Here is a 13,885-nt window from a genome sequence, read left to right as displayed (position 1 = left end):
GGCTGCCTCCGATCAATCCCTAGGAAAGAAAACCCCTGACTCCATAGATTCAGAGAAAACATACTTTTACTAGGAAAGAACCGATTGCAGCAAAAGCCAGGCAAGACCTGAAGCAAACAGACACAAAAAGACAAATTGAAAATAACCCCAAAGTCCACCCCACAATAGTCAGGGAACTGAACTAGAGTCCAATCTTAGCCAAAATGTTTTGGGATCATCTCTGGTCCAGATTTACCTTTCCTTTATGCATGCCTTTCCCAAGATGGTTGGCCTTGAAGATGTTAAACAACTCAAGCTGGCTTCTCTGAGTCCAGGCCTCCCCATTGCTTGTCAGAAATTGCAGTCTGACACCTCCTGTACACTTCCCCTCCCAAATACCCATTGCTCATCCCCTCCATTTCCATGGCAGCTGGCAGCAAGCTTGAAGCTTGGATTCGCTTAATGACCTCGTGATTCACGTAACTGTACTGATTCACTTAATATAAGATGAAATCTGTTTATTAGGATATCATTAGAGGAGGAAAATGGATTTTGACAGGTTATCTAAAGTAGCCCACTCTTCACAAGTTATTAAAGGGAACTGAGATAGTCAGGGGCAAGTAGTTTTGATCAGAAAAAAAGATTACAACAGAATCCTGGTTGTGAAGAAAGAAAGTATTTAACTGACATATGCAAGATGTTTCTTTAAGCCATGAACAGAATTAAATTACAAAGAACATTGTTCTAAAGTAATTATTTCACAGTGAACTGTGAAATTATTTAAAAGTAGAACACATGCATAATTCCAAAATAATGAAGTAGAAAGTGTGTTGAAGATTAAGTGCCATCAAGTAATTAGCGACTCTTAGCAACTGTATCATGAGTGGGCAACTATAGCTGGCTCAGGAATTCTGGGATTCCAAAAGTCATAAAGGGGCCATAGTTACCCAACCCTAAACTACATCAATGTATTTTCTCCATAATGATCTGTCCCTCATCTGTCTTTTACCACTTCTGACCATGCACTCATTGCTACTGTAACTGAGTCTATTCGCCTTATTGATGATCATCCTCTTCTCTTTCTGGCCATCTTCTTCTCTTTCTTTCCCAGTTTTAGAGTCTTCTCTAGAGCAGGGGTCTCCAACCTTGGCAACTTGAAGACCTGTGGACTCCAACTTTGCTGGCTGTGGAATTCTGGGAGTTGAAGTCCACAGGTTTTAAAGTTGCCAAGGTTGGAGACCTCTGCTCTAGAGAGCTAGATCTTCACCTTATGTATTCAAAGTAGGATAATCAGAGCCTGGTCATTTGTGCTTCGAGTGAGAATTATGGGTTGATTTGTTCAATGTTTTTAATATGTATCCTTTGATTTTAATAATATTCAGTGCTCCCTTGGTACTCAACTGCTTTGAAACTCATCAAATTTGGTACTCAATGCATTTTGACATGAAAATTTTGTCCCAGTAGTCATCATTTGTTTGATGCTCAATGCAGAAGCTAGATTTTTTTTCAGTGTTGACTGCCTTATGAATCACAACATTATTCCTTATGGGAAAAAAATTTCAGTACTCATCACACCTCCCAGAACCAATTAACGATGAGTACCGCTATATATACTTAGTTACACACACAGAAAGAAAGATGCACATAATTGATTATAGTTGGTTTCTGTTTCTAATCTTTTGTCTTTAAGACTACAAGTTACACAGAGTCTCCAGACATGAAATGACATAACTTTCAATAAACAAACAAGAGAGAGGTATCCCCTTACAGGTAATCCATGACTTACAGTACAACCATTTGTTTAATGACTGTTCAAAGTTACAACAGCAATGTGAAAATGTAACTTTTGGCCATTTTCCACACTTACGACCATTGCAACATCCCTGCAGTCATGTCATCAAAATTCAGATGCTTGGCAATTCATATTTATGACAGTTGCAGGGTCCCAGGGTCACGTGATAATCCTTTGTGACTTTCTGAAAAGCAAAGTCAATGGGGAAGCCAGATTCAATTGTGGCAAGGTCATAAAATCGGGCAAAACTCACATAAGAACTGTCTTGCCCAGGAACAGAAATGTGGGGCTCAATTGTGTCACATGTCAAGGACTACCTGTATTCAAGGGTGCTGCAATATATACAGATGGGTAAGTGGTCTTCAAAAAGCTTTAAACAGAGGCAGAAGGGATCCACCAAAACAGCCCCTCAGGACTTAAGTTACTCAGAGAATCCAAATAAATAGGGGATGACTGTTAGAAAATAAGAAATGGAATAGGTGTTATGAATGGAAGCATTCCACACTGCAATATTTTGAGAGAAGTTTAAAACTTCTAAAATATCACAGACAGAACTTCACAAAATTTAATAAAATGACTAAAGTCTAGAATGTAGAATATTATTACACAGATCAATGTGTAATTTGCATAAGCTTCCAACTATCTAAGGCATTTCAGCCTTTTTGATTAAGAACTGTGTATCTGTATACAGTTATACAAATTAATAACTGCATATCTCTCATTTACATCCAGTAAATCTACTCGGTTTTGTATTGTATTTATCTTTTGCTCTAAATATGAGATTGGATTAAGCATTCCTTGAATACAATTATTCCAGATCATTCAGTAATACATTTTCCTATTTTTGCACAGTTATTTTTCTATTGATGCCAGAGAGATAAACAAATTTCACTTGGATCATATATTGTACATAAGGAGTCTTTGGTTTGGAAGAAGATGTTTATTCTAGTTGGAATCCTTTTTTTTTTTTTTTTTTTTTTTTTTTTTTTTTTTTTCCAAAAAAAAGTTTTTATTGGTCAAAAAAAAGTTTATACAAATACATATCAGGTATGGTAAATTTTCATTTTTCTTATACGTGATAAGAATTTTACTCAAAATTTTAAACACATACAACAGCCATATGGCAAGCAGGTAATACGGAGTAGCTAAGTTTACCAATCTTACATACGCAATAAAGAAGGGTCAAGAATAATCAGAATATCATACGAAAGAGAATAAGTAAAACCAACACAATACCAAATATCTTTGTCACCTCCTAGTTTTGGATCTCAGAACTCTGGGTTCAACCTGACCCAACTCCAGGGCCGCAACAGCGGCAGCCGCCTCCGCCCCATGGTCTATAACCTCCCCTTCTTCAATTCCTGGATCATCTGATTCCAGGAGGGCTTTGTGTTCCTCCACATAGGCCGTAGCCTCCGCAATTGTACTAATTTTTTTCGTAATGCCCTCCCGGAAAATCATCAATCCCTCTGGCATCAGCCATCTGAAGCCTACTCCCTTCTGGTACAATTTGCTTGACAAAAAGTAATATTTCTTTCTCATTTCACGTACCTGTCTGGGAATCTGCCTCAGAATGGCTATCTCCCTGCCCCTATAAGTCAGTGCCCCACTCCTATGTTTTCTAAGAATTTCATCTCTCGTCTCTCTTTTCACAAATTTAACATGAACCTCTCTAGGAACTGCATGCGTGCGTGCATATTGTGAATTAACTCTATAAACTCGATCCACATCCCAATTCATAAAATCAACACCTCTCCCAAGAAATTCTCCCAACAGTTTAGTCACAACATCTCTCAAATCTTCTTGGTCCACTTCTTCCAAATTTTGAAACCTAAGGAAATAAGACATTTTATCCATCTGTAATCCAAGCACAGCATTGCTTGTCGTCTCCCCTCTTTCTGCCCTGCCCGCATCTCACCCTCCAGACCTTCCACTTTCTGCTTATTTTCTGCTGAGACTTGTTGAGTATCCTTTAAGTCCTTTTGGATAGTCACAATTTCTGCTCTTATTTCATCCAGTTTCTTGTCCATATTAGATAACTTTTCCAAAATTCTCCATTTCTCCAGCAGTTGGTCTCTGACCTTTTGCCATTAAAAAAAATTTTTTAAAGTCCTCAGGCAAGCACAGTATCCTTATAATTTCCTCCGGATCCACCAGGGGGCACTCACAGGAGCAACGAGTCCAGAGTACAGTTAGTCAACCAGGAAACCGAAGGGAAGTGATGTCATCAAGATTCTCATAGTGAAGGCGGAAGCTGGACGCCACCATTGTTCCCCAGAGGGAGGGGGGGCCTCAAACCCTCCCTCCTAAATTTCTCCATCACCTCTTCTCTCCAGAGCTCCACAAAACCGGTAATCTTGTTATTTTAAGTTCTCCTCTCTCCAAAGTGATTCGTACTCCTTCCAGTCGCAGGGAAGAAAAAACCCCCCCGCACTCCGGAGCACTCCACTCACGTTTGCCGATATCCCCTTCCCTTCTTCATTCCTCAATTCTTCTCCGTTTCCTGTTCACCACCAGGCTGCTGCAATTATAAATCCAAAGCCCCGGTGTCACTGGGCACAGCGGCCTAGGCAACGACCAAAATAATGGCCGCGGCCTGTGGCCTCCGAACCCCGCCGAGCCTAGGACGCGCCAGCATCGGTCCCCACAGTCCTGTATGTCGGCTGGGAGACCCCTGGCGAGCCGTCCGTGCGGCAGGTGTCCTTTTCGGAACACCTGGCCCCTGAGGGCCTCGGCGGCGGCCGGATTCGGACACTGGAGGCAGGAGAAGCCTTCCAGACGTCCGTTGCCACCGGATACCGGAAGTCGTCCTCCTAGTTGGAATCCTTTTATAAGAGCAAAAATTAACTGAATCCTACTTTTTGATCTGTAAATGTTTCTGTTTAGTCTTACAATTATCAGATTATCATCTGCATCAGGAGCAGTTGTCACCTCCGTGTGTACAAAGTTAATTAAGAGTAAATTAGAAAGCTAATATAAATCCATCCTCGAACAAGTTACCGTATATTAAGCTGGAGAACAGAAATTATACTCTTTACCTTAGGCTTAGAGGGATGGTTAGATCACCACACATCCAGGAGAAATAGCACTGTAGTGACATGTAAAATGAGAGATTTTGAGGAAATTTACCATTATTTCTATTAGATAAAATTGTTTTATTTAAAGTTTTCTCCTTTGTGCCACCCAAAAAGTTACTCTATAGATTTACTAAATTTCCAGTAGTTTGTCTGTGTCCATGATGAATCTTTTTCTTTTCCTAATCTTCTTTACTTTAATTCTCAGGTAAAGACTGAACTTTGAAGGGTTTTTTTATAAAAAATTTTTTTTACCAAATTATAATGTGGCTTCTTCTTTGTTCAGTTCTGCTTGCTGAGACTTTAGAAACTAAAGACAGTTTGCAACTCTGCATTGACTTTGCAATGTGAAAAGCAGTGTTCCAATATTTGAGGGGCGCGCCACAAAGAAGAGAGGGTCAACCTGTTTTCCAAAGCACCAGAAGGCAAGACAAGAAAAAATGGATGGAAACTAATCAAGAAGAGAAGCAACTTAGAACTAAGGAGACATTTCCTATAAGTGAGAACAATTAATCAGTGTAATGGTTTGCCATCAGAAGTCATTTGTGGTCCATCACTGAAGACTATTAAGAAGAGACTGGACAGCCATTTGTCTGACATGGTATAGGGCCGTGATGGTGAACCTAAGGCACATGTGCTGGAAGTGGCACACAGAGCCATCTCTCCGGGCACACCAGCCATCGGCCATTGTTCTTCCGGGTTCCAACGCGGACATGAGCGCCGGCCAGCTGATCTTCACGCATGGGGGAGCACCGGAAACCAGAAGAGCAGTTCCCTGGTGCGCATGCTTGCACCGGGAAGCTAAGCTTCTGGTTTCTGGCACGCAAATGTGTGCCGGTCAGCTGGTCTTCACACACACATGCACACCAGAAACTGGAAGACCAGGCGACTGACGTGCATGCGCAGGCTGGGAACCGTAAGCTCAGCTTCCTGGCACGTGTATGCGTGCAGAGGAACTGCTAAAATAATTTCCGGTGCTCCTGTGCGTGTGCACCGGGGAGCTGCTCTTCTGGTTTTTGATGCTCTTTCCCGCCTGCACACACGCTCCCGTTTCGGCACTCAGTGCCGAAAAGGTTTGCCAACACTGGTATAGGGTCTACTGCTTGTGCAGGAGGTTGGACTAGAAGACCTCTAAGGTCCCTTCCAACTCTGTTATGATGTTATTCTTTACTCTGATTTGAGTCGTTAATTTGTGGGGTCTAACATTAGCCTTAACAGAATCATGTGCCATTTCTAAATTTTGATGCGTTTCTTCAGTTAATTCCCTTGTATGCCATTTCCCTTAAAAAAATATTCAAGCTGAGGAAAAGAGAAATCCAGCAGAGCTTTGTCTGATCTTAGGCTTCCTTCTGCTTTATGAGGAAGAACAGTAAGTAATCTCGCCCCTAGAATTTCTATTCATTAAATTCAAGCAAAGCAAATTAAAACAGTAATTGTAAAAGGAGAAGAAAAAAGAAAGTTCTAAAAATAGAAAATCCAGTAATTCTTTATAGTTTAACAAATGACTAGCGTGAGGGGAAATGACACAAAGAAATTACTTCAGCTGTACCAAACATTAAAACAGTAATTAAAATATTTTTCAAATGAATATTGCAACTTTTCGTTTCAGATAAGCATTCAGTTATGACAGAGCTCCCTCTTTGGGTCGAAAGAGAAAATAAAATTAATTGAAGAGCAGAAAGAAATTAGCATAATAGGTAGTCCTCGATTTATGACTAGTTGCTTAGCAACCATTCAATTACAAATGAAAAACGGGTGTTATGAGAGTCAAACCCTTCCATACTCATATTTTACATGACCATGTTTTACAATGGTTTTGCTGAAATCTCTGATTTTTGGTTAAAACACACCTATAGAAAACCACTGGTTCTCTTAAAGACCACTGAATTCATTTAACAACTACTGCAAAAAAAGAACTGTTTTACAACCATTACAACATACAATGTAATGGACTGATTCCATTATGGCTGTATGTTAAGCTCCACCTGTGTGTAGCTCAGAATTAACTTAAATATCATTCCAGTGGTGAAATCCAGAAGGTTCTGACAGGTTCTGGAGAACTGGTAGCAGAAATTTTGAGAGTTCGGAAAACCAGCAAATACCACCTCTGGCTGGTCCCAGAGTGTGGTGGGAATGGAGATTTTGCAATATCCTTCCCAGTGGTGAAATTCAAATTTTTTTACTACTGGTTCTGTGGGCAAGGCTTGGTGGCCATGGTGTGGCTTGGTGGGCGTGGCAGGAGAAAGATACTGCAAAATCTCCATTCCCTCCCCACTCCTGGGGGAAGGATATTGCAAAATCTCCATTCCCACCCCACTCTGGGGCCAGCCAGAGGTGGTATTTGCCGATTCTCCGAACTACTCAAAATTTCCACTACCGGTTCTCCAAAACCTGTCAGAACCTGCTGAATTTCACCACTGATCCTTCCCCCAGGAGTGGGGAGGAAATGGGGATTTTGCAGTATCCTTCCCCTGCCCTCCCACCAAGCCATACCATACCACACCAAGCCACGCCCACAGAACAGGCAGTAAAAAAAATTGAATTTCACCACTGCATCATTCCCATAAACTGATGATGTTACCTAACTGGTAATGAGATATCTCCAAGCAGAGAAACAAATTGAGAAAACACCAAGAATCTAATAAAAAAATTAAAAGAAAAGAAAAAGAAGGGACTGGATCAGACAGAACATATATGGTTCAAACAAAGAAAATGGTGATCTCCTAGAAGCAAGTAACTCTGAATTGATAATGTTAACTTCTTTTAAAGCAACTGAAGTGTTATTTATCTCGTGCCTTTTCAATTTCTGAAAAGGAGAAAGAAAATCAGAATGAGACAAAAAAAACAAAACCCCAACCCTTTATTCTATTGATCTCTCCAGATACAGAAAAAAAGCTTTTGACAATTTTGAAGGGTTTTTCATGTTTGCAGTTTTGAAAAAGATGAATCGTGGCACTAAATTTTTCATATGGATCGAAAGAATTTGGAAAAAATAAAAAAGCAGATGTAGCAGTAGATGGTCTTTTGCCATAACAGTGCACCAAACTGAAAGAGAGAAAACAAAATTGCCCACTTTCCTTTTCTTTATTTTTATGGGAATTAGAACCACCGAACCCAGAAATTTTGCTAGGTTTTTGAGGAAATAGGCTTTTCTTAAAAATAAAAAAAATCTAATTTATAGTATCCTTTTAGTTTTAGAGGACACGGTGGCTCAGTGGCTAAGACGTTGAGCTTGTCGATTGAAAGGTCAGCAGTTCAGCGGTTCAAATCCTTAGTGCCATGTAACAGGGTGAGCTCCTGTTACTTGTTCTAGCTTCAGCCAATCTAGCAGTTCGAAAGCATGTAAAAAAATGCAAGTAGAAAAATAGGGACCACTCTTGGTGGGAAGGTAACAGCGTTCCATGCACCTTTGGCGTTTAGTTATGCTGTCCACATGACCACAGAGACGTCTTCGGACAGCGCTGGCTCTTTGGCTTTGAAATGGAGATGAGCACTGCCCCCTAGAGTCAGGAACGACTAGCACATATGTGCGAGGGGAACCTTTACCTTTACCTTTAGTTTTAAAAAGGTTGGGATCCAGGTGATCTTTTTTTTTTTATAATTGTGCAGGCAAATTCTGTGCCATAGTCACAGGAGGTCCTGCCAGCTACAAAAAAGAGAATTGGGTGTTTTCTAAATTGCCCACCTCTTATAGCATGGCATGTCAATGCACTCAATTGCTTGTCTCCCAGTGCAGGTTAATATTAATCTCCAGGGAGAAAGGTCAATTACTTCCTTCAAAAATACTGGCTCTCCTATATGATATAACAGTGATGGCTAATCTTTTCCGGAGTGCCCCAGCGTACGCGTGTGCACCCAAAACCCCAAAATGCAATGTGCGTGTGGCCCCCGTGCATGCCCCCTGCCCCGGGCATGCACACGTGGCCCCCCTGCATGTGCCCCGCCCTCACGCATGTGTGCGTGGCCCTACACATGCACTCCGCGCCCTCACACATGCACAGCAGAGACCCAAAGACCAGCTGGCTGGCGGGAGGCGCGTGCATGCACAACAGACCTGAACTGGGGCAACGGCTCACATGCCATCAGAGAGGGCTCTGCGTGCCACCTCTGGCATGTGTGCCATGGGTTCATTATCACAGTGATATAGCATACATATTTTATATTTTAGGTAATAACACTGTAATTGTAAGAAGCCCCCTCTCTCCATATTAAAATATTCTTTATTCTAAGTATTAAGAAAGGCAGAATACAGAATATTTCCCCAAAGGAGAAATAGAGAAAACATGTTCTTAAAGGCAGAAAGCAGCACCAGTCTTTCTTAATAGCAGAAGCCTCAAATCTTTAGAGATGAATATTTCATGCCCACTGAGAGAGACTGGGCCAATCTATTCATAAACAAAACGCACAGAAGGTTGGAGCTGATGTGATTAAAATTTACACACACCCCATCCAAATTCTAAGAACAGGACATGACCTTTAGGACATAATAGGATTAACCCACCACCATTAGAATAGCAAAAGACACAAGGCCTCACAACATTGCACAACCCCCTGGAGCATCTCAGAACCCTATACAAATCCTTCCATTCCTAAGCCAAGGGGTCAGCCTCCCCAGAAAAATTGCTACTGTCAATGAAGTTTCTGGAATCCAAATAAACCTTCTTTCCTTGCAGCCAGTCAACCTCCATTTTATTTCCAGCGCCTTTCTCCCGGCTTGGAACCGGACTGGGTTTTTCTGCCAACAACACTTTGCTCTCCTCATTCCATCCTCTGCACCATATGGCTGGCTGCTGCCCTCCAAAATATCCTTCTGTTTTGGTCTTCCTACCACAAGCTCATGCATCTCTCCTTTGGGGAAAAAAAACTCTTCTTATCTTGACTGCCTGCTTGCAGGGAAAGTAAGAAAGATTGATGCAGAGATGCAGGTCCTGTTGCCTAGGCAAAAGGAGGCTGAAAAATTTTAAGTCCAGAAGAGCGAGATAATGTTTGGAAGGGCCTCAGCCAGCCACCCTCTTAATTCACTGAACTACAAGGAGGAGGAGGAGGAGGAATTATCTGACTTGTAAGATTCTGTTATTATACCAATCTCAACAAAAGTAATGTTTGCCTTCCCGTGGAGTTAATGTTATGGTCTGGTTTACTTAGTGAGGCTGACATTGCTGAAACATAAGCATAGAATTGCATGCATCTAGGGCCAAGATTCAGAAAGCCTATTTCTTCCTGTAAATCATCACCTGTTTTATTTTCTGCCCGGTTTTACAAAATTCTAGAACATCATTTGCTAATCTTAAACCTTGCTTTTCTCAGCTCACACTCAACGAGCAACCGATGCATAAATGATGTCAGCTCCTGTGCGAATAAAGACTGAAAGGCTAGTCTAACTTAGCCTGAGTGATTAAAATTCATTAACTTCTTCAATAATGGAATTGCCAATGCTTGGGTAAGCGGTCAAGAGTGTTCTCTGTTCTTTACTGCCCCTGTAAATAAATCTTCTTTTCTTCCACTGAATAGATACCGGGTTGGTCTTCTATAGCCACATTTCATTCAACCACCACAGCTTAAAATCTTTAACTGAAATTTAAATAATCTGGAAATGAAATCAAACCAGACGTGGTTTTTGTCTTGCCTACTAGTCTGCCTTGCACAATCTCATTTCTGGGTAAGGGCCCTTCACTCAAAAGCCAACTACAGTTTTCAATGTGAAAGAAGCACCAAACTCTGTAGGCAAGACAAAAACCACGTTTGTAGGCAAGACAAAAACCAAGTAGGCCTTCCAGCTAAATTGTTGGATAAAGACAATGCTAGAGATGACTTATTTCAATAGTATACAACAGACACAGGCTCAGATAATTGATAATTATAGTTGGAGGGACACTTAAATTTTCCTTTCATCATTTCATATTTTTGCATCAAAGCTTGCACAGCTACTAAAATGTCCATTCAATCAATGATTAAATGATTTGTAAGGAGACACAATGTACTCCAGCATCTTTGACTAGCTAAAAGTGCAGAAAGCTTTAAAAACTAAAAAATAAGCAACCATATGTATCTTTCTTCTATAAACATTATCCACTCAGCCGCTCAATTGCTTGTCTGTTAGAATTGTTTTATCAAAATACAGTATGCAGTTTTGTTCTGCGCCTCATTGAACCTCATTAATCCTTCTTTGCAACCACATACTTCTTATACATGCTTATACATGCTTATACATGCTTATACATGCTTATACATGCTTCCTCAGTATACATTTCATCAAAGCTCATATTGTTCGTACATAGCAATTTGATTATAGAAAAAAAATAGAAAAATAGAATAATAGAGTTGGAAGGGACCTTGGAGGTCTTCTAGTCCAACCCCCCTACTTAGGCAGGAAACCCTACACCACTTCAAACAAATGGTTATCCAACATCTTCTTAAAAACTACCAGTGTTAGAGCATTCACAACTTCTGGAGGCAAGTTGTTCCACTGATAACTGTTCTAACCATCAGGAAATTTCTCCTTAGTTCTAAGTTGCTTCTCTCATTAATTAGTTTCCTCCCATTGCTTCTTGTCCTGCCTTCAGGGGCTTTGGAGAATAGCTTGACTCCCTCTTCTTTGTGGCAGCCCCTGAGATACTGGAACACTGCTCTCATGTCACCCCCTAGTCCTTCTTTTCATCAGACTAGACATACCCAGTTCCAGCAACCATTCTATATATGTTTTAGCCTCCAGTCCCCTAATATCTTTGTTGCTCTTCTCTGCACTCTTTCTAGAGTCACTTATGTCATAGTTTCACTCTACATTTTCCTCAAATGCCCTCTAACTTTTACTACTTTTCAACAATCTTAATGAAATGCAAAATTCCTTTTAACCTTTGAGGAGGTAATTAAATCTGTCAGGGAATCATTTATTCATCTTAGAAGATAATGTGCTAGTTCTTCTTCTATCTTCCTTGCATGAAACCAGTATTTTACCCCCGGTTCTCTAAACTGTTGGAAACAGATGCCAACATTATAAATTACTTTACTAGCAACAGAGTTGTGCCACTATTCTGCTTTCCATGGATGGATATTAGCTCACTTTGTGATAAAAGATTTTGAGTGACCTCTCTCCAAATGAAACTAATGGAGCTGGCATGAGATAATATAATCCCTTGCGTTTAAAAATTAAATTTTAATCTATCTATCAAGAGATTCTCACAATTGCCTGCAGCTGGCTTGCAGAGTAAAAGAGAAGGCCAGTGAGCTTTGAAAGTGGTTTTCATTTTATCTGTGTAAAAAGTTTGATTTTTTTAAAAAAAATCCCCTAAGATGCTCAAACACTCATGGGAATGACACCTGTTTGAAAACCTCTGGTTTAAATGAAAACAATAAAACTGGTGGGTTACTGAAGGACATGGGATTATTCCACATTGCAAAGAACTCTACAGAAAATGAAAGATATAAATCTCAACTTTGCTGCAAGGCAGAGTAACAATGTCATCACAACAGCAAGAAGGTTCAATCTAAAACTCGAAAAATAAACATCTTACAGAGATCTCCCATGTGTAATTTTTGCTGGCGTTCAGATCTTACCTCTCCTTCATTTGTGAAGCTGTCAGAAGCTAAGATGATCACATTGCTCATAACGTTTGAGAGAGGGGTAATTTTATTTAATTTATTATTAATTTATTTGCCACCCATCTCCAAAACGACTCTTTTACAGGTTGTCCTTGATTTACAATCACAACTGAACCCAACATTTATGTTGCTAATGAGATGTTTAAGTGAGTCTCACCCCATTTTATCACTTTTCCTGCCACGTTTGTTAAGTGAATCACTGCAGTTGTTAAATTAGTTAACCTGTTTGTTAAGTGAATCTTAAGGTTCCCCATTGAGTTTGTCAGAAGGTTACAGATTTGCAGAAGGTTGCAAATGGTCATGACGCGAAACCGGAAATCTGCAACTGTCATAAATAGGAACCAGTTGGCAAGCAATTGAACTCTGATCACATGACCATGGGGATGCTTCAAGTATGCAAATTGGTCATAGGTGTCACTAAGTATGAAAATTGGTCATAGGATAACTTTTTTCAGTGCCATTGTAACTTCAAATGGTTATTAAACAAACAGCTGTATGCAGGGGTGAAATCCAGCAGGTTCTGACAGGTTCTGGAGAACCGGTAGCGGAAATTTTGAGCAGTTCAGAGAACCGGCAGTGGAAATTTTGAGTAGTTTGGAGAACCAGCAAATACCATCTCTGGCTGGCCCCAGAGTGGGGTGAGAGTGGAGATTTTGCAATAGCCTTCCCCCAGGAGTGGGGAGGGAATGGAGATTTTGCAGTATTCTTCCCCTGCCATGCCCACCAAGCCACACCACGCCCACCAAGCTATGCCCACAGAACCGGTAGTAAAAAAAATTGGATTTTACCACTGGCTGTATGTCGAGGACTATCTACGTTTTGATAATTACTGTTTTACTATCAATTTATTACATTATATTCATGATTACTGAGAAAAAATATGTAACACACGGCATAAATACATTTTTAAAATGAAGAAATCCTGACATTTGGAAAAGGAATAGCAACAACAGAGATTCTTCCTTTTTTGCTGTTACCTCCAGAGGTACACACACCTACCTCTCAGCTGGCTAAAAGTGATAATGAATTTGCCAGTTACAGACTTCAGCTCATTATTGGCCAGCGTGATAAGATGTATGCCTTCAGCCACATGCCTCATGACTTTATAAAGGGCGATGGGGAATGTCATCAATTTGCAATCTGCCAAATCTAAAGGAAGACATCAAAGGAGGAAAGGAAGGGTGAGAGAAGAAATATTGAGTTTTCCAGAACAAAACAAGCTGCGTTGTGAGGCATCAAAATTTTATTAGCTGTCCGTGAGGATTAAATGCTTGCAGTAGAAGAATCAGGAGCGGGCACACTTTGAAATAAAGTCAATCTTGATAAGATAGGATGGGTTGCTGCAACAGACCAGAATATCAAAATAATAGATCTGCCAGGAGGTTACAATGCTGGGAAAACTCTTCTGTTTTCCTACCACTTAAGTATGAACCCTATTCAC

At 40.5% G+C, this 13,885-nt stretch overlaps 1 protein-coding gene across 3 annotated transcripts in view; it reads right to left on the bottom strand.

Moving 5' to 3' along the window:
• Positions 1-13,885, bottom strand: part of LRRC20 (leucine rich repeat containing 20) — a 140,446-nt gene that overhangs the window by 85,545 nt on the left and 41,016 nt on the right. For 2 of the 3 annotated variants that reach the window (XM_058188764.1, XM_058188765.1), the window contains one exon: positions 13,444-13,593. The exons of the other annotated variant lie outside the window; for it this stretch is intronic. In XM_058188764.1, the coding sequence (XP_058044747.1) occupies positions 13,444-13,593 (150 nt within the window). The remainder of the gene's footprint in view (positions 1-13,443; positions 13,594-13,885) is intronic. 3 annotated transcript variants of the gene reach the window in all.

This window comes from Ahaetulla prasina, chromosome 6, assembly GCF_028640845.1.
Source record: "Ahaetulla prasina isolate Xishuangbanna chromosome 6, ASM2864084v1, whole genome shotgun sequence".
In the NCBI taxonomy this organism is placed as follows: domain Eukaryota; kingdom Metazoa; phylum Chordata; class Lepidosauria; order Squamata; family Colubridae; genus Ahaetulla; species Ahaetulla prasina.
Note: the sequence above shows the minus strand (reverse complement) of the source record. Positions and strands in the feature narration are given on the sequence as shown.